Raw genomic sequence first — 22,180 nt, 5'->3', positions numbered from 1 at the left:
TTTGAAGTTATTTTGCCATTATTTTACTAGTCCGGCCCACCTGAGATCAGAGAGGCTGTATGTGGCCCTCGAACCAAAATGAGTTTGACACCCCTGCTCTAGTTGAATAATGAAATTAGATCATGTGAAGTCACTTTACCAAAACATATTTAATTATCCTTAATGAGGAACTTGGTAATCATGTAGATTTAAATGGTTTAATCTGTAAGCTACTGTAAAACAATAATATTGTTGTATGTCAAAAAAAAAACATGTTTTCACATAGATGTTACCTTACCAAAAAGTAGTCTGGCCTATTTTTTGTTAGTAGGCTATTCCTTTTCTGGGTCAGGGATAGAGTGGGGCTGGTACATCCCTGATAAAGGATGGGCTGAGAAGACAGAAAGGGCTTCCTGTCTCTGTACACATGGCAGAGAAAGCGAGAACAAACACAGCTAGATCCAATGAGGGGAGGAGATGCCCTGATGCAAGCCGAATCACCAGAGTGAAATTAACTGGTGTCAAGAGGTTAATCGGAAGCCAATGTGAGGTCACTGAGTCAAGTGGTCCGTGGGAATTGCTTACTTGACCTGCGTTAGGCGCAACTTTGCCCCCTCCAGTGACTGTGAGAATGTGTTGCTCAATTAGCTTTCTGTGCCTGACCAATATTCTCTACTTCTGGCATTGTTTTCTTTTCTTTGTCAAATAGAATACACATTTTACTCGCTAACGACCAATAGGTCTACAAATGCTTGCCATTAATGTAACACCAACAAACCTGGCAACTCGTTGAACTTCTGGGCCAATCAGAATACAGCTAAGATTGAAGCCTTCTCGGCTTAACGCCATAGAAAATCGCCATCCCGCTGTTGTGTTCATCAATTGAACTGAACCGCCCAAAAAGTTTGTATTTTACACGAAATATAGTCCCGTTTTTTGTGTGCATTGTAAGTGCTTAGCGATTCGTATGACATTTTAGTTTTTTCACTAGCTGTGCATGTAATGTGCTCTTTTTGGTCTTCACCAGTTATGTCAATGCACGATATATTAGCTATTAGCTAGCTAACGCGTTTGCTAAAGTTAGCTAGCTAATTGGCTAACTTGGAAAAGCCAACATGGAGAAGCTCCTTTCCAGGGAGACTATATATGTGTTGCATGGCGTACATGTATTAATTAAATGTTCACTTTGCTCTACAGAGGTTCTTGGGAGAAATGGGAGAGAAGGATACCAAAGGGGAAGTGAAGGTCAAACACAAGGCCAATAAGCTGAAGAGGCTGAACGACCACGAGAGCACTGATGCCGGGGGAGATACCATCAGGAACGGGTGAGGAGTGTGCACCGAGATAGTAAAGATATAGAGAAATGATTGCCTGACAGCCACAGTTTAGCTAGCACTTAATCATTATTCCATCCCGAGCAGGCCAAGTGCCATTATCAAATAAACTACCGGTAGGACTACCTGTCATAACTGCCAATTTAAAGTAGCTCCATAATGTTATTGAATGCACGTGACCTGACAACGGCACATCCAACATCTGTTCAGCATCAGCACTGGCTTCACACATCAAAGCTGTTCATTACATGGACCCTGCAAGCAGTGCTGCCTCTCATGTTGTTGAAATGTGGCTATAAATGAATTTGCATAAACAATTAATACTTGTAATGGTGATAGATCATAGAGGAGTGATAGTCCTATGGCAGTGTGTATGTGTATGTATGTGTGTGTTTGTGTGCTGCCAAAGGACGGACACCATAACAAGTTTTTCTGATATAATGCTACGCTGACTGATTTATCAAGCAGGCCGGTGGTATTGAGTGCATGCATTCATGCCACGGAGTGCAGTGTGTACTCCATCTTCATATGAATAAATTAATTTACCTTGATATCTGATGCGTTTATTACCATGCGTATGTGAGCAGACAAATGAGTGGGGAGTGATCTGTCATTGGCTTGTGTAATTGATGAGAGCAGGGAGATGAAAAGACACCTGCAAGTGCTGCTGGCAGTAGAGCAGGCACAGGCAGCTTTTCTGATACGGCCGGCCTCATGTTATTTCATGGCACGCTGACTGAATTACTGATTAAAGATTATCCTCATCAGCTATGAGAGACTTGGAACTAATTTTCCTGACCACTTAAAGGGCCCTCTGCGTTAAATGTTGTTTGTACTGCCTTTTAGTCTGATTTTCAAATTGGAACTGAATACTGAAAATGAAAATATGACAGAGTTAGAATAATTGCTGCCCAATTTCGTATGTCATTCAACCCTGAAGGCTGGAAAGGTCAGACTGAGAAGAAACATGTTGAATGGAGGTCTTCTGAGACATTGCTTGTCTGAATGTTGGCATTTTATTGCATTGTCTGACCGGGAATGATACTAACCAGGCAAAGACATGAATCTACCATTGGCCTCATATGCCCTCACTTTAAGACTATACTTTATAATAGTGCATCTCACATAGTCTCTTATTCAGGTATGTCCTATTGAAAGGGCAAGCAACGTTCTCCTTGCAGTTGTACCGGCCTCTGTGTTACAAATACTGCATCACTAACAGGCCTTTTCTTTGTCACCCATTTTCATCCCGGTGCAGCAGTGAAAAGACAACAAAATCTAAAGAAAAAACTCACAATGGAAAATCTCATAAGAAGGTAATCCACTCATTTTACCCTCTCTATCCCCATTGTACTTCAAGGGACTAGATTTGGCAAAAATTGCACCACGTCCCATTTCGTTGGACTACAATCTAGAAAATCTTGGTGGTAATTCAGTGTCATGTTGACCGACCAGGGGAAGGATGTTTATGGTCATCCATCAGATCCCCTTGTCCAGTTTGGAATGATCACATCAAATACTTTCAGCCCATTACCACTGACCCCTGCTCAGAATGTCATTGTTAAAGTATGTGCTACAGCTTCTCCCTGCTAATTTATTCCTACATTGGTAAGTCATACATTGACATTAAAGGTGGATTCAGTCATTCTGGAGAACGCTTGTTTTCAAAATAACTTAGTCAAAGTCAGGGAATATCTTTCAGCAGACCATGCTCTCAGCTTCTAACCATGAACAGACCCATCACATATGTACATGTGTCTAGAGTCAAACTAGGATATGCAAAGAAATGCGCATTAACGTACTTACCAGCATTCCTGGAAGATATGACATGACCTAGTGTGATTGTATAAATGTTTAAAGACGTCGGGCATACTTCATACAATTTCAATGCATTTCCCAGAAACATTTAAATAAATACTTTGTTCAAATAAATAAAACATAAATGACTGTGTGTGCATAGTGTCATAGGCCATCTGTGTGACTGGTCCTTCATTGCAGTAATGCTTAATTCATGTCTTTCCCTTCAGGCACATTCTCAGGAGCCAGTGGAGTCAGCCAGCAGTCCTAGGTAGGAATGAAGCCATAATATACTAGTGGACTGTATCACATTAAAGGCTGTGGTAATAAGCTGACAAGCTACTGTGCAGCGCTTGTGCCAGAAATCTTATCTTCCCTTTTTCTTTCTTCTTCCCTCCTCCCTCCTGAAGTGATGGAAATGAGTTCTTGTGTTTAGATGTTAAAGGGCCCGGGACCGAAGCCTTTTTCATTTAATACAGTATGTTAAGCTGTCTCTCAGACAATTAATTTGACTCTGAACTGGTGACAAATATCTGCAGCCTGTCAGGAAAATCTTTAATGAGAATGCATGGTTTGAATAGTGTGATGCTCAGCGGGGTGTTGCCGGCATGGCAGACTGTGTCCGAAGGCCTGCTGCGTCAAATCTGCCACCCAGCAGTGTTTCTACAGAGTTGTTAATGGATTGATTCCCTTACATGGACTTAGCCCAACCCAATGCGACCAGTGAGATTTCAAACGTCTTCTCAGGTGGAAAAAGCATTTTGATGAATTCTGGCTTTTAGTGTTTCTCTTGAAATTTTCCTACCTCCAGAAAGGCTGGAGAGCTGAGTGGGTTTCATGCAGGGAGGAAAGTAAAGGCTTTTCAGCAGAGTATGGGGGGGAGGGAGAGAAAAAAAAATAAGCTATTAAAACCACAGACCGTAAATGTCAATGGATGCAGTGACCCATCGTGTTTTTCATAGCTTTTTATGGATTTTGTTCAGCAGTCCAATATACCAACAAAAAAAGCATGACCATTTTTATACACTTTATTAAAAGTATTCCCCCCCCCCCCTTATTATGCAGTTGAACGGAACAACTTTGCCAAAGCACACACTAAGCCTTCCAAGGCAAATCAGAAAGAGAATGTAGAGAAAGTTTGACAAAGGCTTTGACTCACAAGTAATTTAAAAGAGGTAATGAACATGTATGAATGTGATTTACCACACATTGACATCTGCAGGCTTACAGCAGGGGGGGTCTGTTCATATACTTATGTGAAAAATACCTTCGGCACCAATGGTAACTGACACACAAAGCCCTTTTGTAAAGGGAACATGTCGGAGTGACTTTATTCAATGTGTCAATGTCTGCCAACATTCTCCTCTACATTATTGGTTATTATTTGATATCAAATGAATATATGTCAGCATGATTTTTCCCATGAACTTTTGCAGGCAAGTTGTAATAGGCACCCTTTAGTATAAGTTGGCTTTTGTGAAGTGTAAATGTAGGCCTGGACTCCCTAATTACGTTGTCAGGTTCTCCTGTTAGCGGTTGCCAGAAGAAAGAGTAATGTATATTGGCAACATCGCTAGAAGTATTTAGAATTGGGATTGACTTGCGTTGAATCAATGCAAATGTGATTATTTGATTATTCCCGCCTATGCTGTTCCAACTGTGCCTTTCACATGAGAACTGCGTTGATCTAACAGCCTTTGCACACATCCTGCGTCTACCTCTGGAGCGCGTCGCCTTACCTTACTGCTGCGTCGCTCGCACTTTTCTCAGACACACATTGAACGTCTCAGCAGCTGCTGCTGCTGCAGCGCTGCTTCTAAAAGCCCTATCTTTCTACACAGAGTTTTCATAGATAATTCCCTTTAAAAATGAAGTTCTTTCATGTCATGTATGATGCATATGATTTATATTGAGTCTAATATTGAGTCTGGACAGTAATCCGTGCACCCCATTGCCTTTTTCTTTTTTTTTGCCACATTTTCGCTTGTTGGAAGTTTTATTTTGAAGGGGACACCACACCAGGAAATGGTGAAACTACAGCGAAAGCTGCCGGTATGAAGTCAATATGACTCTCAGCAGAGTATTTCTTTATCAGTTAAAGCAGCTTTCTTTGATTTATTTTTATGAAAATAAATGCTACAAAATGAGACTCCAAATCAGACGTCAATCTTCAAACCTAACAGTATTAGGATGACAACTCGGCTTTATATTATCAAAAATGATTGTAATCTCTTCATTTTGTGCTTCAGCAAGTCGGTAAAACGGGAGCCAGAGGACGAGGACTTTACTGCAAAGAAGAAAGGGTTGAAAAGGAAAAGAATTAAAGATGAACCACAGGAAGGCTCTTCGCAATCCACTGCTACTCCTACGTGAGTCTGAACAGGTCTTTGAGCTGTTGATTGACTGTATACATTTGTTTAAAATTTGTAGTGAAAGGTGTCAGTAACTGGAAAATTCTTGTTGTCAAAATCACTTTTTTGACAAAATCAGTGAATATCTCCCGAAGATCCACCACCTGTCTGTTCTGTGTGTGCGCTGAAAATAAATCCAGTGTTAATACACAGCCTAGGTTCTGTAAAACTGGTATGTACACAAAGGGTGTGTAAACAAAGGGGGCCCACAGGAGCTAGCAACATGCCCGTTTACAGAGCCTAGGCTGTGTTTTAACGCAGTATTTTCTTTTCACCACACCGACAGTACGGATATGTTAGGGATTGTAAGGAGATATTCACTGATTTTGACAAAAAGGGATTTTGGCAACAAGTGAATCGCTTACTCCACCTTTCAGTTTTTTTCCATTTGGTGTAAACTATTAGTTTTCTGTCTGTGTTTTGGGTACCTGCAGCTCAAAGAAAAAAAGTAAGGACCATGGGCGGGGAGATGAAAGTGACGGAGAGGCTGAGAAAAAGAAGGCAAAGAAGAGAACAAAAAAGGTATACATCTGTCCTTGATTGTTTCTCAAGTTTATCTGATTCAGTTCACCATTGGAATATCTGAACTCCCATCCCGTGTGTGTTTTTTGTCTTGGTACAGGCGGTAAAGAAAGAGGAAGGAGGGGACCATCCAGTGTCCAAGAAACCTAAGAAGACAAAGGACGAGGTAGACGAGGCCAGACAGCTGAAGATCAAGAAGAAGGAGGACGAGGAGAAGAGTCGCTGGAGATGGTTGGGAAAATGCTGCTCTTTTCATTTAGCATTGATCAGGATCTTACCCCCACCCTCACCATACACACACACACACACACACACACACACACACACACACACACACACACACACACACACACACACACACACACACACACACACACACACACACACACACACACACACCCCATGGGGAATGTTCACCTTCTGAAATGCATCCTCATGTTTTCATTGTCTTGCTTTCTGTCAGGTGGGAGGAGGAGAAGTATGAAGATGGTGTGAAATGGAAGTTCCTGGAACACAAAGGACCCAACTTCCCGCCTGAGTACCAGCCTTTGCCAGACAATGTTCACTTTTATTATGCTGGTCAGTTCAGCATGAAGTCGATTTTATTTATACAGGTTATCTCATTGAGACACTGGGTCTCAAGAGTACCTGAACACTTACTCACTGAAGTTAATTTCGACACATTCTACATTTTTCTCAATCACTTTTCTCTCATGACAGTGATTTAAAGAAATCATTGTAGATTACGAGTGCTGTTGAAATAAGTAAAGTAACATCACTTTTAAATGTTTGCGTCACACAACACCCATAAAAAAAAAACAAGGAATAAAGTGTGGAGACAGAAGAAGAGACACCAAAATTGCGAATTACCCTTGACACATGAGCACATCAAAAGAAGAGTTACATAGGGTTTACCTGCACATGAATTTGTAACACATTACTTAGATGGCTTAACTGTGTCGAAGAGGAGTCCTTTCTCAACAAGACGGTTAACCATAAGAATGCATGGCAGCAACGTCCAACCTGTTTGACGTTGGATGGTAACCTACCCCCTCCCTTCTACAATCACAAAACCCTTTTTGTACACATTTGAAAAAAAATGGGACATGTGAGTTATTCTGTAATGGAAAGAAAGCATCTAAGATAAATCTTCAAATTGTGGTGGAATAATGAAGATTTTCAGAGGTTTTTAATCCTATAAATTGTGTTGGAAAACAAAAATAAGTCCTCAAAGTGGGCAGGTGCCAGTTTAGAGGCACACAAGACACACATATGGATATTTTAGGACGCCAAAGGTGTAATGGGTCAAACACTGATTGATGACTGTAATGGCTCCTGTGTTGTTTAGCAGTCAAGCCCACAACGGAGATAGTTTGATCTGTTCATTCCTGTGCTTGCATGCACTAGTTTGAAGCCGACGCTTAGGAGTGGTGCTGAATGTTGATCTTTGTCCTTGTCCCTGAGCCCTGTCACACGGGTCAATGAATTTATAGCTGATTCGTCTGATAGAACGTGTGGATTTTAGCATGGTGGCAGTTGATCTGATTTTATAAAGGGGCTGTTTTGAGTTTAGTCCAGTTTTTGTGTCATGCAAAAAAAACTAAAAAATTGTACTGTTGAATGAAATGAAAACAGGTGTATTTGTGTGTAGGTAAGAAGGTGAAGCTGAGCTTGGAAGCTGAAGAGGTGGCCATGTTCTTTGCCCAGATGTTGGACCACGAGTACACCACCAAGAAGGCCTTCAGGGAAAACTTCTTTAACGACTGGAGGAAGGTAAGACGAGAACGTGTCATAGATCTACACAGTTCAGGAGGAAGAAGAATAAATTGCCTTATCTACCTACCTTAATTATTACTAAAGGGATTTCAGAATTTGAACCATTGTAGCTTTTTTTTCCAGCACCATTTCCCTTGATGCTGCTACAATGATGATGATGACTAGGTGATTTGTCTGCCGAGCTTAATTTCCTATGTAAATAATGACTTTTTCTTAGTGCAAACTTGTTTTGACTGTTAATACAAGGGAATCCTGCAGTGTCTGCTTCTTGTTATGTCAGCCCTCGAAACCTTCTTTTAATAAACTCCCAAGTACAGTATTAGTAGTCTTTATTCCAGCTTTGCTTTAGAATATGTGTGTAACTGGTACCTGAGCACTGGTATCTGTCAGAGAAAAAAAAAAAAACACTGTGCCAAGCCCCACGGCATATCATGCAGAATTAATTTTGCGCTGCTTAGTGTTCAATGCTCTTGAAAATACGATTTGTGTGCAGGCATTGATATGCTAATCCATACAAGTAGCTCCCCTGCATGTGAACAAATCCAATTAAACACTTTTTATTATAGCCGGGGAAACTCTTCTCGCTCCGCTGCCCTCAGTGCCCGCCCTCTGTCGGGTGTCAGTCATGCTTAGACACGCCGAATGACTGTGCGTCCATACTGATAGTGTTTCTGGAGAGAGGAGTGTATATGTGTGTGTGTATGTTTGTGCATGAGCGCTGATCTGGAGATATGCCTTTGATTTCATCTCCTATGACCCCAGACAACACAACTGGAGCCGATCAGTACTTAATGTTTTCAGGTTATCTGCCTTTTAATTATAAGATAAATAGCCCATATCACATAAGTCTTCCTTATATTATGATATTTAGTTTTTATTCGGGCTCATTGAAAGCCCTGTTGATAATTCACTGGTGCATTCTGCCCTTCAAGGCCAATATGACCTTAAATTAAACATTCAAAAAGAGATTACTGCTCAAAATTTTGGCCTGAGGTTTCTGCTGCATCAGCTTACTTGCCCGACGGCAGGAGGTCATAATAAGTGTGTCGTTGGCATGAATTATTATTATTTTTTTTTTAAGATTTTTTTTTTGGCTTTTTCAAGCTTCATTTGATGGTACAGAGTTGAAATGGGCAGACAGAGAGAGAGGGGGGATGACATGCGGTAAAGGCCCACGGGTCGGATTTGAACCCGCTATCACTACAACGAGGCCTGAGCCAACATGGTACGCGCTCTATCCACTACGCCATCAGAGCGCCCTGTTGGCATGACATTTTAGCATCACAAACCTCTGACATGAACCATAATGCCTCTGTATTGCTGCCCAGTCAGTGACCTATTTCAGATGACCCATGTGCAATAACTTTGGAAAATTGACAATTTAAACTCAGCTGCCCCCTTCAGTGTTCTGCTGTCCCAAGACTGTTTGTTGTGCTCGCTTGGCACTGGCCTTCTGAGGCAGAGATGGGTCTATTCTCTGGCCTTTCGTAACAAAAAACACTTGATTGTATTTCTGTCCGTTCCACCTCCATAAAGATAAGTACTTAAACGAAAGGTCACTGCTCTACTTTGATCATGTTTGTCTTTATTGGGTTTTCATAATTCACTATTGTTGTGATGCTTAATTTAACAGACAAAGGTTCAGTACTATGTATTAATAGTAAATTAAATAAAGCAGCATTGTGTGCAGATCATTGCTCTCTTTCTTCCTACTTCTTTTAGGGATGTGTGTGCTTTTGAGTTGAAACGCATTTGGGTTTTCATCAGTATTTCAAACCTGTATCTTGAGGCTTTTGAGATAAAAAGTTTGGATCAAAAGATGTAACTAACAATTATTTTACTTTTATAAATTGATCAAATTATATATTTTTTACATAATTGATTACTTGTGACCTAGCCTGGGTTAGCAGATTAAATGGATGGATGAATAATTAAGTTTAGGCATTTAAGGCATTTCTTTACATTGACTTTATTAATGACTGAAACGTTTAATGAAATGAATCAATTTTGTAATAAGCTAATTGTAGGATATCCACGTTTTTAATGCTGATAAAACTTTTTTAAACCCAGGATCAAACTTGTTGTTGAATACCTTTTTGTCTTGTTTAGGAAATGAGCGAGAGTGAACGCTTACTGATTCAAGATCTGGACAAATGTAATTTCGGAGAGATCCATGCCATGCATAAAGCTAAGGTGGAGGCCAGGAAAAACTTTACCAAGGAGGAAAAACTGGTATGTAATTGTTCACACTTCTGTTGATACTGTTGATTTCATACATTGGAGCACTCTTCTTCCTGTTTGTAAAGCAGGTCGTCAGCATTGATATACTTTAGGTATCATTCATTTCAGATATTTGTTTTTATACCTATTGTGTAGGCTTTGAAAGAGGCCAACCAAAAAATTGTGGACGAGTACGGCTTCTGTCTGCTAGACAAACACAAAGAGCGCATCGGCAACTTCAAGATTGAACCCCCGGGGCTGTTTCGGGGTCGCGGCGAGCATCCCAAAATGGGCATGCTAAAGAAAAGGATCCAACCGGAGGGCGTCATCATCAATTGCAGCAGGTGAGAGTGGGGCAAAGGGATCATAGTGTATGAATACGGAGAGGTGTGACCGTGAAGTCATGTATAACTAAAGGCTGGTCTCACCGTGACCTTAGCTGTCAACACCTTGTCTAAGATGTCTGCACAGCAAAGAAGACTTCAATGCACAAAGTGTTTTTTTTTTTTTTAAAGCTTTGGATAATTTTGGTCAATCTTTTCAAAACAACGAAGACCGTGTTTCTTAGGGTGTATTCACACATGCCGTGTTTAGTTCGGTTGAAACGAACTCAGATGCACTTCTGCCTTCGGTGCGCATCTTTCAGGCAGGTGTGAATACAGCAATCGCACTCGGGTGCGGACCAAACAAACGCTCCGAGACCCAGCTGAAGAGGTAGTCTCGATGCGTTTCCAAACGCACTCTGCTGCAGTTCGTTTGTGGTGTGAATTTGTTCGGACTCGATCCGACCCAAATGCAGGAGGCACTGTGCCTTTTCTTTCTTTTCGTTTTTAATAAATAGCCGTCAGCTTCACATTATGGGAAAGTGTTGTTGTCACCATTATTAGGAAGATTAGTTGTGGTTTGACCGGGAGCCCAGAACAATATAAATGCTGAATGTGTTCAGCGATCAGATGAAGGAGAGGGGAGCGTCTCTCGCACAGTGCCAACAGGTTAACGCTGCGCAAGAAGTGTGTGTTTTTATTTTGCTTCCCATGTACGGGACCGTCAATACTATCCCCGTGTCAGTTTGGAGCTGAACTGCGCCGACCCAGCTGATACACAGCTTAATCAGCTGAGTGTCAGCTTGAGCCTATTCTTCTCGCGTGACGCGCATCCAGCACCAAAAATACAGTAAAAATGATGTTTCACATCGTAGGCTACAAGCCACATAACGTGGCATTGACATAAGGCTACACATTATGACCATATGAAACAACAATAATTTGATGTTTTTCCTCTTTATTTATAGGTTAGATGTAGGCCCTTTTATTATTTTTAGCCCCATATTATATCAATGATATATATTTCGCAGTTTAAACTTCGTGCTTCCTGTTTCTCTCCACCCCAGAATGTCTGTCCAATGAATGAATGACCTCAGATCACGTGTGGTTTTGCTTCGTAATGCTGGTTCACTTGCAAAAGGGGCAATATGAAAGTGGACCACACCAAACAAAAAAAATCAAAACTCTATTTGGTCTGGACCAAAGCAAGTGCACTAGCGGACTTTCCCAGTGTGAATACACCCTTAGTGTGCAAAGAAGCAAACTCATTTTGACAGCTGCACAGGCATTGGTAATACACTGCCTCAGATTTTTGCGGCATTTGGATTTTGACTAAATGTTAACCTCAGATGGTATGCAACACTTCAGAACGCTTGGGCTGTTGATTGAAATTCTGATGACTGCTAACACACACACACACACACACACACACACAGACACTGCTCACACACACACTGCTCACACACTCACACTCTCTTGCTCTCTCTTTCTTTCCCTGACAGAGAATCCCATGTCCCCTTGCCCCCTGCCGGTCACCGCTGGAAGGAGGTTCGTCATGACAACACAGTCACATGGCTGGCCAGCTGGACTGAGAACATCCAGGGCTCCATCAAATACATCATGCTCAATGCCAACTCAAAACTCAAGGTAGCCTTTCATTTTCATGCAAACAGCATTCTATGTTTATGTATAACAGGCTCATAGTTTTAGTGTCATACCTGTTATAGTTCAGGCACACAGTCTGTGTAATAGTGTAAAAGTACTTTTTTTTCAGTTCATGCATTCGTTTACAAAGCCTTACCACCTGGATTCACCACTGTGAGGTTTTGCAATAGCAGCCTCTTCTATGCTGCTTAGACTGCTTACCGGCACTCAGGAAACATTTGAGATGTCTTTTTATTCACCACATTTGATAAATTATGTTGTATAGGAATTTTAGATGATTCATTTTTTGATACCACACAGATAAATGTCAAATGTTTAAAAGGTAGAAAAAAAAGCACATTAATTGTATTATTGTCTTGGGAAATTTAAGTCACAGCTTTCAAACGCTTCGTTGATTTCAAACAAGCTGTTAAGCTTTGCCTTATTTCTTTGTTCACCTTGCGTTTTTTCTAATTTCATATGTGAAACACCATGGGCTGTGATTTTACGGTGCCTATTTCAATGTTTTCCAAAATGTAGTTTACAGGCTACTTGGGATGCACAAATCATTGCACAAAAGTCGAAATAAAAAGCTCATTCCAAATCTTTTCCTTCTACAATAAAAGGTTTGAATGTAGGTGAAGGTGTACTTCTGTACAGAATTGTCAAGCAAATGTTTGTAATTTAACATGTATAGAAAGGCCAATTTAAAGCCCATTGATGCGTTTTTATTTATTTATTTGCATACAAATTCAAAAGGTTTCATCGTGAGTGCCTTGTCGGTCCTGACACTGTTCAGTTAATATTCCATAATGGTTTTGGTTCAAGACTAAATGGCAACCCGTGTGACTCGAGATGTGTGCTCCACGTCTCTTTCCTTCCCCCTTCTGTCATTTCTCTATCGCATTCCTCAATTTTCTCCCTCTTCTCTCTTTTCGTCTTTCATGTGTAAAGGTTAAGTTATTCCGCTGTTAGTCTCTATGACTATATGCGTGTGTGTGTGTGTTTGTGTGTGCGCGCATTGATGTGAAGATTAATCGTTTCTTGGTCACAATTTATTACAGGAATCGAAAAACTGCAGGCAGAGATAATATTGTAATTTAAAGTTGTTTAGTTGTGTGTCTTTCATATTTGTTTTCTTTTGTGTGAGGTAACAACCTGCATTCACGACATGATAACTGTGTTGAAAAATAAGTCTCTGTATGTGTGTGTGTGTGTGTGTGTGTGTGTGTGTGTGTGTGTGTGTGTGTGTGTGTGTGTGTTTGCAGTGTCAGTGAGATTAATTGCAGCATGAATAATGTTTTGAGGCTTTTTCGAGGAAATAGGCTTGATGTTTGGCAATTTCTTTGTTTCCTCCTTTGTTTAAAAATGTCTCCTCCGTCCTCTCCCTGCTGTTTCTATGGTTATCCCTCTTTTATCCCCTCCTGTTCACTTCCTCCCTTTCCTTTCTCTACTTTTGTCTCAAAAAACGCAGGGAGAGAAGGACTGGGAGAAATACGAGATTGCTCGGAAGCTGAAGACATGCGTGGACTCCATCCGGAGCCAGTACATGCTGGATCTCAAATCCAGAGAGATGCGCACGCGGCAAAGAGCTGTGGCCCTCTACTTCATTGACAAGGTGTGATTTTGAGCCATCGGTAAAGGGGGAAAAAAAACTCTGAAAGATGCAGCAATTAGGATGCCAAGTCTCGCATGTCTACACACCGGTACTACAAAATAGACCGTTTAAGCTGTCTCCTTTTAGTGCTCAGTGCTGATACCAAGAGCCCATTGTGAACATATTGGAAATCAATCGCATGTGTCTTGATTGCCTCGGTGATTCTGTTTTCTCCCATAGCTGTGTAGAAGATCTTTTGCAAAGGAGAAAAAAATGGATTAGATGTAGCCATTTTCTTCAAGTTAAACCCAAGCTAATTATCTCATTCTGCATTGAGTGAAATGATAGAGCTGGTGTGTGATTGCTTTTGGCTCGTGTGCCAATGACTATTTATATTCCGACTCTGGCTTTGTTGTATTTACTGCGCGGTTCTTTTTATTTCGACTGCATATGTAGTTTGTGTTTGCTCTGTGACTGGGAGGGGACCTTGTTGAAAAATGCTGGGATTGTGTGTACGTTTGTTGTTGTGCGTTTATCTTGCTTGTCTTCTGACCCCAAAAAGCTGGCGCTGAGGGCTGGTAACGAGAAGGAGGAGGGCGAGTCGGCAGACACAGTGGGCTGCTGCTCGCTGCGTGTGGAGCACATCACCCTCCACAAGCAGCTGGAGGGAAACGACTGCGTGGTTGAGTTCGACTTCCTCGGTAAAGATTCCATCCGCTACTATAACAAGGTCCCTGTCATCAGCAAGGTAAAGGAACACATCATAACACAATAACGCCCACATGCTCACATCTATTCCTGCTTTCATCTGTTTCTCTGGACCTGAAACATATTCTTGCAATTAAAATGGTTGGTTCCAAGGAGCAAAATCTGTCCTTGTCAAAGAAACCAACAATAGGGAGCTCTCGGTCACAATTCATAACCAATTCACATTTCGTTATACTGTTCTAGGTTTTAGCACAAGTCCCTGCAGAGAAGGTCACTGGCATACACATGGGCATGCACACAGAGCCCCGACTCAGAGCAGGAACAGAGACATGTTCATGGGTCACAAGTTGTGGGTTGGATCCCTTAGGCTGGATGAGGTTTTAGTTTGTCTGTCTGTTAGAACTAATGAACTGCCCCCCTGCTCCAGTCAACTTCTATTGGATTATATGTTCTAATAGGTGAATCATTCTCATTCTACTTCTAGAGCCTCCTGACTTTGAGTATTTTGGTCTTATTAAGCAGTACAGTTAGTGCTGCTCTAAGAATCATCCTTTATTTACCTTGGATCAGTAAGATGCTTTTTAGCAGCTTTCATGTCACAATGTCTGGTAAGAGTTTGGTTGAAACTTAAAATACGTAATACTACTTTTATTTTATCATTATCTTATAGCTTCTGAAGAAAAAAAAAATGTTTCACTGATATACAACATAATACGCTATTTCAAGGCAAATTGTTCGCTGACATAACCAGTGACAGGCCTTACTTTCACTCATGAAAAAAGGATACTCGGTTAGAGAGAGCACACACAGTATCCTGAGTTTTACCATGCTAGTACAACCTTCAAATGAATCAAACAGAGTGGCAGTGGCAACACAATACATACTATATTGATCCGGATGAAGATAAGACGGATTCGACATTTAAAAAAGATATCCTGTGGCACATATGTTTTATTAATAAACGCTCATTCATTGTTAACCCATTGATGACTTTGGCAATCTAGGATGCATGTCCTTAATGCCTGAGGGTTTTTTCTGAAAAAATTGTACGAATTGTCAACATCTACCAAAACCTTAATATCTAAGCCTGTGTAGCACATAGAAACATGAAATAAAATACATTTAAAAGTTAAGGTTCACAGGTTTTATTTAAACATGCTCCCTTAGTGCTTACAAAACAACACATTTTTCTAAAAATCTTCAAAATTAAATGGGGGAGAAAAAAAATAATAAATAATATGAAATATTTAAAAATAATGTGCTAAATGAGGTTATACTCCTGCTTCCTTTAAGCATGGATAGTAGTGACTGAGTGTGCAGTGGAGAAATAAAGATAGACAGATAGAGGAAGGAGGAGATAGCTTTATTTTATAATTTAGTTCAGTTATCACTGGCACCATAAATCCGACTTCCCAGTACAACTGGAACGCAGACTGACTCCCGCTGTCGGGAGCCGATCAGCTGGTCCAAACAGCTGTATACCACGGAGATGAAAACGAAACTGAAATTTAACTATGCCTGGCTGGGCTGAATTTGAGTTGAAGCAGCAAAATATAGCCTAAATTCATAAATATTGTTAATAAATAGATGCAATGTGTAGTGTGATTTTTGTCAGTAGCCTATTGTAGACCTAGAGTCTGCGCTCCAATCGCCACTAACTGTTCTGTAATACACTATCGCCGACACAGCCGGCTTATTTTTTTAATTATTTTTAATTGCTTATTTATTTTTAATTTTTTTGATTGATGTGATTTTTGGCAAACCACACAACATTTGGGTGGTCACGTGGACTTAAAAAATCAACAAAACCCACCATGTGTATTTGAACCATTGACGGTGCATTTTATTCTGTGCGCTCCATGAAAATTAGATAAAGCAACAATTCTGCGCTAAGCAGCAGCCGGCAGGAGATACAATGTTGCGTCGCGCAGCAGCCGGCATCAATGGGTTAAGTGTTCATTCAGGTAGGTTCATGCTCTGAAAGTTGTATTTCAATGTTGTTGTTTTGCACTTCCATAAGGATTAAGTACTTGCAGGTGTCAAACGAGAGGTCAAAAGTGAGACAACAGTCTCTAGTACTCCCTACTATGGGTCAAGCTCAGAAAGTAGTTAAAAAACTTCAACACATCCATTGAGGAAAACTTGTAATCAGTTTGAGTCAGGTTAAGTAGCAATTGACATTACAATACAATTTTAGTTTTTAATTTTAGTTTGTTTTAAAATAAACTTCCCATGGGTTTCTTGCCGTCGGCTTTCACAGTTTATATGCATGACAAAGGGACAGATTTCCATCTTGGGTAATTTAAAATAACCAAAATTAATTAAGTACTGCAGCAAATGTTTAATTTATCTGATACAACAAGGGATGATGTGTAGTGTAAAGATCAGGATGCCAATGCCACAATCCAAGACAATTTCTTAAATAATTTTTTGTTCATCTTGTTTAGTTGTCTCCAGCCTGTCAAACAGCTGTCACATTGTATGCGTATGTAAATGCCCAACCCCTCCTCTGGTGTCAGCCCATGCTATCTTCTATTCCAGAGCTGGCAAAAGAAATGCAAGCACCTGACATCCAAAGTGTTTTGTTTTTTGGCAGAACATATAATTATTCAAATGGGTGTATTCAAATGAGAGCATTCAAAAGCCACACATTAGCTTGAATTAATTAGTCCCTTGCATATTTTAGCATCATTAATTCCCATGGAAATCAGTGAGATTGCTGCTAAATGTCACTTGGAATAACACGGAACAAGGATGGAAGGAATTTCCATTTCTAACCTCTGGAGGGGAGGGGGGGGGGGGGTTTGAAATCATACAATCTTAAACTTGGGGTTTAATATTTCTCTTACACATACTGCATATATATGCAATTTACTGCTTCAGCAAAAGACACAGCACTACGGGTAATGAATACATAAATGTCAATGACGTGGAGCCATGCTATGTATGGTATGAACCGCCAACACTAAATAAATTAATGTATACAGGATAAAGAGCCAATGGCGATTATGGTTAATGATAAGCTACCCATATGAACATTAAAGCTCCCATATTATACACTTTTCGGTTCTATTATACACCATATTATATGGTCTTAGTGGTCCCTAATACGTTTTTCTTTAATTGTTTGCTGAAAAAAACTTTCAGATAATTTATTGTACTATGCTGATGTTCAGCTAATCTCACAATGGCCTATTTTTTAAAAAAGAGTTGCAGGTCCCCTCGTAAATATACAATCTTTGAGCTCCCCCCGCCCCCTGTCCGGAAGCGAAGCCAGATACGCCTCGCCCTCTGTCTGTCAGGGCCGTGGACCAATAAGAAATAGGGGTGTGGGCTGCACAGTGGAAGCTTCTGGCTTTACGGTTTGTGAGGTCAGAAAAGGGGATAATTCTGACTGGAGTGTTTTTTGGGGGAGGGGTGGGGGTTTCAGAAAAGGGGAGAGTGAGAAAAGGAGAGATTGTTATTTTTTTTGATATTTTGGCAGTCTCTAGGCACACCGTGGACGCATGGATATGTTGGAACACATTTAAAAAGTGCATTTAGCATAATATGGGACCTTTAATGTCCCAACCATGAATGAGCAGCACCTCAGTGCATCTGTTTATTGTTTGAAAAGAATGAGCTACTCGTTTACTCTACTCAGTTCTACTCAATTCGAACACCAGTCAGAATGCCCGATGACTTAATCAAATAGCCCCAGAGTGTTTACAGACAGACAGACAGACAGACAGACAGACAGACAGACAGACAGACAGACAGACAGACAGTACACCTCAACCAATTATTCCGGTTCACTACTTCTGTAAAACTTAGACAGACACTGATTCACTTTTTCATCCCAAAAACCACTTGCACTTTTTTTTAATACGCTTTCAGTTTATTTGCAAAGGTTATAACAACATTTCCACACAAATCCCCCAGTGAATATGTTGTGTGTTTTTTTTTATGCAATTTTTTAACACATCTGCTGCTATTAATTGGGGCCTGACATATTTTACCAGTTTCTTTTGGGGACAGTGCATCTGTGGAACACACCGAGTTGCTGGAAATGTCAGACCTAATTGTGCCAATTTTGGTCTTCTGGCTCTGCTCTCGGATAGACAAATCAGGCTCTAGGCACACACACACACACACACACACACACACACACACACACACACACACACACACACACACACACACACACACACACACACACACACACACACACACACATCATTGATATATTGAACGTAATTTTTACTTTTTTACAAATTGTGCCAGTTGGGCCTGTAATGTTAGCAGTTGATGACTCATAACTAATTGACTGGTTTGCTGTTCCCCAGTTCTTAAAATAAGTATACATGAATTCCCATACTGGCACACTATCATTTATTTGTATCTACATTATTTGGATGCACTTGTAAGAATACAAAGCTCTTGATCTAAATTGTCTTTCTATCATTTCAGGTTTTTAAGAGTCTTTCTCTGTTCCTGGAGAACAAGCAACCTGGAGATGACCTTTTTGACCGCCTTAATGTGAGTGTCGCATTAACTGCCTCTCTATTTGTCTCCTTTGGAATTTGTATGTGTTTTCCAATGATTCGGGGCACCCCTGATGTTTAGTTTTAAACCGATTGTGACACATTGCCAGCTGGTGCACAACTCCACTTCAGACTGAAAGGCTCTGCAAAAGACCCTTTTAAACTGGATAAACTCGTTTTCCCATTTCATCCTTCAAAAACGACTATGTGAGCCATTTCCACCGATTCACTTGGTTGCATTGTCATTTTTATTATTACATATCTTGTAAGGCAGGGGTGGCCAACCCGCGGCTCGCGAGCCGCATGCGGCTCTTTGCCCAGCTTCGTGCGGCTCTTCAGTTCATATCAAATTATGTGATTATAATTTTTTTTTTTTTTTTTTTATACTTTTTTTTTTGTGTGGGCCTATGTGTGTGCATGTTCGCAAACGTTTCATGCGGCTCTTACGTTCGTTTTACATGTTGTCTATTATTTAATTTTTTATTTTATTAATGTGTATGCCTGTTCGCAAATGTTTAATTGAGGACGCAACATAACGTTCGCAAACGTTTGGTGCGGACGCAACATAAAACTGCCCGCTCAGCTTGGAGGGAGGTTTTCCGTGAGTAAACTATTTGTGTCAAGTTCGCTCCGAAACAGAGTGGGAGAGTTCATATTTTTTGTTGAACGTTATGCCAAGCCATTCTGCCTTATATGCCAGGTGTCATTTGCGCATTTCAAGGCTTCAAATCTTCAGCGCCACTTCAGCTCTCTCCATGCTAAAAGTAAGTCCCACAAAGCAACATGCATAGTAAGAGAAAAACGCTATTTTAAATTGTTATATTTTTGTTTGTGGACTTGGTTGAACTGAGAATGTGTGTGTGAGGCAGTGCACACAATGTTCATTGTTGAAAATGACTGCCCTGTCGTCTTTAGTCCAGTCCTGTCATTATCACAGGGGCGGCCTTAACGATCTGGGGGCCCGTTTCAAGTCCTAGTGTGGGGCCCCCTGTTTTTTTTTTTTTTTTTTTTTTAATAAATAATGCTTGTGCATGCATGTGCAAGCTCCCCGCGAAAATAAAAACGCCCCCCCCCCCCCCTGAAATCTTACTGGCCACCCCAGTGCCCCCCCCCCCAGTTCAAATGTTATTTTTTATTTTCATTTTATTTTTTTAATTACATTTTTTTCCTGATATGTATCCTAGTTCAGAGATGATATGTATTTTTTTTTCTTTCTTAACTTTTTTTGATAGGTAGTTGCCAAGTTCATCACACAAACACTCCAATCCACTGATATGAGATCAGTTTGCAATTTTCAATTACTAAATGAATGGTAGGACTGTGGCCACTAGAACTGGTCTCTGGTCAGCAAAGGTCTTGAAAACAGCATAAGTGTGCTTGTGACATGCGTGCCACCCATGCATGTGTATAGGCACGTGTCCCAGCAGATTTTTGAAATCTGAATAAAAAAATTAAAGTTTGTAGTTAGCAAGTGTAACATGTTCTTAGCAAGGGCAGACTTTCATAAATAAAGGTTTATTTTTTTAGCAAGATATTTGGTCAAAAGGTAGTGGTCATCCGTCCCTCTGTCCAGTTGTTAGGCATCTGGCTGCTAGCAAGTTATGTTGTCTTGCTAATTTTAATATTCATCTGAGCTGAAATAAATATTGACTTTTTCCTTTATTATCTTCGCGAGAATGCACCAGAATGCTTAGATTACATGTTAAAAACACAAAAAAATCTTCTGGGGGGGATGCCCCCAGACCCCCCTTCAGGGGTTTAGTTTTCTGACAAACGTTACAATGGATACTAACATGATTTGGGCATTTGGGATTATAAATCATCTTTGAATTGGTTGTACAGCATATGACATGTTATTATTCATTCAGGGGTGCGATGGCCACCCCACTCTAACTCTGTGGCCCACCTTGGCCACCCCCAGCCAACATTTCCTGGAATCGCCACTATGTGTACCCGTGTGTACGATGTGGCTCTTTGCAGTAACACAGTAAAAAATGTGGCTCTTTGTCTCTGACTGGTTGGCCACCCCTGTTGTAAGGTGTCTCTTGGAATAAAGGGGAAATAAATAAGATATATGAATAAATAAATAAATAAATAAATAAATACAAGCTATACCAAACATGTATAGGTAAAAACTGCTCCCAAGTGCTTATAAATAATAGCTCACATTTTGTAAAAGAGTATCTGAATTGGTCTGGGGTTGATTTAAAATGTGACAAACTCCCCCGAGATGTGTAATATTGGAAAGACAGAACAATAGGAAGAAAAAGACTGTGAAAGCAAAATAGTAAAACATCTTTCAAATGTTTTCTTGAGACAGAAGGCTGGAACAGTGGAAAAGCAGGGACTAAATTGTAAGTAGTAAGAGTTGGTGCCATTGGTGTGGGGAGATGAAAGGAGTAAAGGGAGGTAATGGAGGATGAGAATGGGAAGTATATTGGAATATTGCAGAAAAGGACATCCAAGAGAAAGGGGATGGACTCTGGCAGATAAAAAAAAAATGAAGTGCTCGTGTGGAAATTGAAAGTTAACATACTGGGCGGATGAATTTCCACATATAAAACAATGGCGGCCTCTCAACCTCTTCCACTAGCTGCAGGAGATGTGCACGTCATGGTGAGTCTAACACAGGGCAAATTGGCGCTTGTTGTGTTTCACGCACATGCATATGCCTATTACGTTTGCTGTCAAATAGCCACACGCTATTTAGAAGTTAAAAGACGATATGCACGGTGTCTCCGCTGCACCATCACTGTGATCAGCAGAGAGTCTTGTGCGGGGCTCAAATATAACACTCTCCAAATGTTGGTACATTTCATATCTACATCAAAGTTCCTCAAGGCGAAGAAGATCAAGGTGCTCCAGGACTGGCCAGCCCAGTCACCAGACGTGAACATCATTGAGCATGTCTGGGTTAGAATGAAAGAGGAGGCATGGAAGACCAAACCAAAGAATCTTGATGAACTCTGGGAGGCATGTAAGACTGCTTTCTTTGCTATTCCTGATGACTTCATCGCTAAATAGTATGAATCAGCATTGATGCAGTCCTTCAAGCTCATGGAAGTCATACAAGATATAAAAAATGGATCTCACAGCACCACATTACTCTCTGTAGGCGACAACTTTTGTCTTGCCAAAATCTGACCTTCCTGTTTATTAAATGATCAATATTTCTGCAGTGAAGCAAATTTATATCAGTATATCAAACATCATTTGGGAGGGTTTTAGCTTTCACATGAGCCATTTTTTAAAACCAATGGATTAATTAAAAGTCAGTTTATAAGCTGTTGTTTCTACAAAATGTATAAGTGACGAGACTTTTGTCCAGGAATGTATAGCTAGCAAC

The 22,180-nt window shown here is 40.5% G+C and overlaps 1 protein-coding gene across 1 annotated transcript in view; it reads left to right on the top strand.

Moving 5' to 3' along the window:
• Positions 1–1,191: 1,191 nt before the first annotated feature.
• LOC307250611 (DNA topoisomerase I, mitochondrial) overlaps positions 1,192–22,180 on the top strand; it is a gene marked incomplete at its 5' end in the record, with an annotated part of 30,257 nt that continues 9,268 nt past the window's right edge. Inside the window, 12 exons of the mRNA XM_080027727.1 lie at positions 1,192–1,304; positions 5,360–5,479; positions 5,956–6,043; positions 6,144–6,274; positions 6,507–6,622; positions 7,695–7,816; positions 9,929–10,051; positions 10,196–10,383; positions 11,865–12,009; positions 13,481–13,624; positions 14,166–14,351; positions 18,761–18,829. Of these exons, the coding sequence (XP_079883853.1) occupies positions 1,192–1,304; positions 5,360–5,479; positions 5,956–6,043; positions 6,144–6,274; positions 6,507–6,622; positions 7,695–7,816; positions 9,929–10,051; positions 10,196–10,383; positions 11,865–12,009; positions 13,481–13,624; positions 14,166–14,351; positions 18,761–18,829 (1,545 nt within the window). The remainder of the gene's footprint in view (positions 1,305–5,359; positions 5,480–5,955; positions 6,044–6,143; positions 6,275–6,506; positions 6,623–7,694; positions 7,817–9,928; positions 10,052–10,195; positions 10,384–11,864; positions 12,010–13,480; positions 13,625–14,165; positions 14,352–18,760; positions 18,830–22,180) is intronic.

Source organism: Ammodytes marinus, assembly GCF_949987685.1.
Source record: "Ammodytes marinus genome assembly, chromosome: 5".
NCBI lineage: Eukaryota > Metazoa > Chordata > Actinopteri > Uranoscopiformes > Ammodytidae > Ammodytes > Ammodytes marinus.
This window is presented reverse-complemented; position numbering and strand designations above follow the sequence as displayed.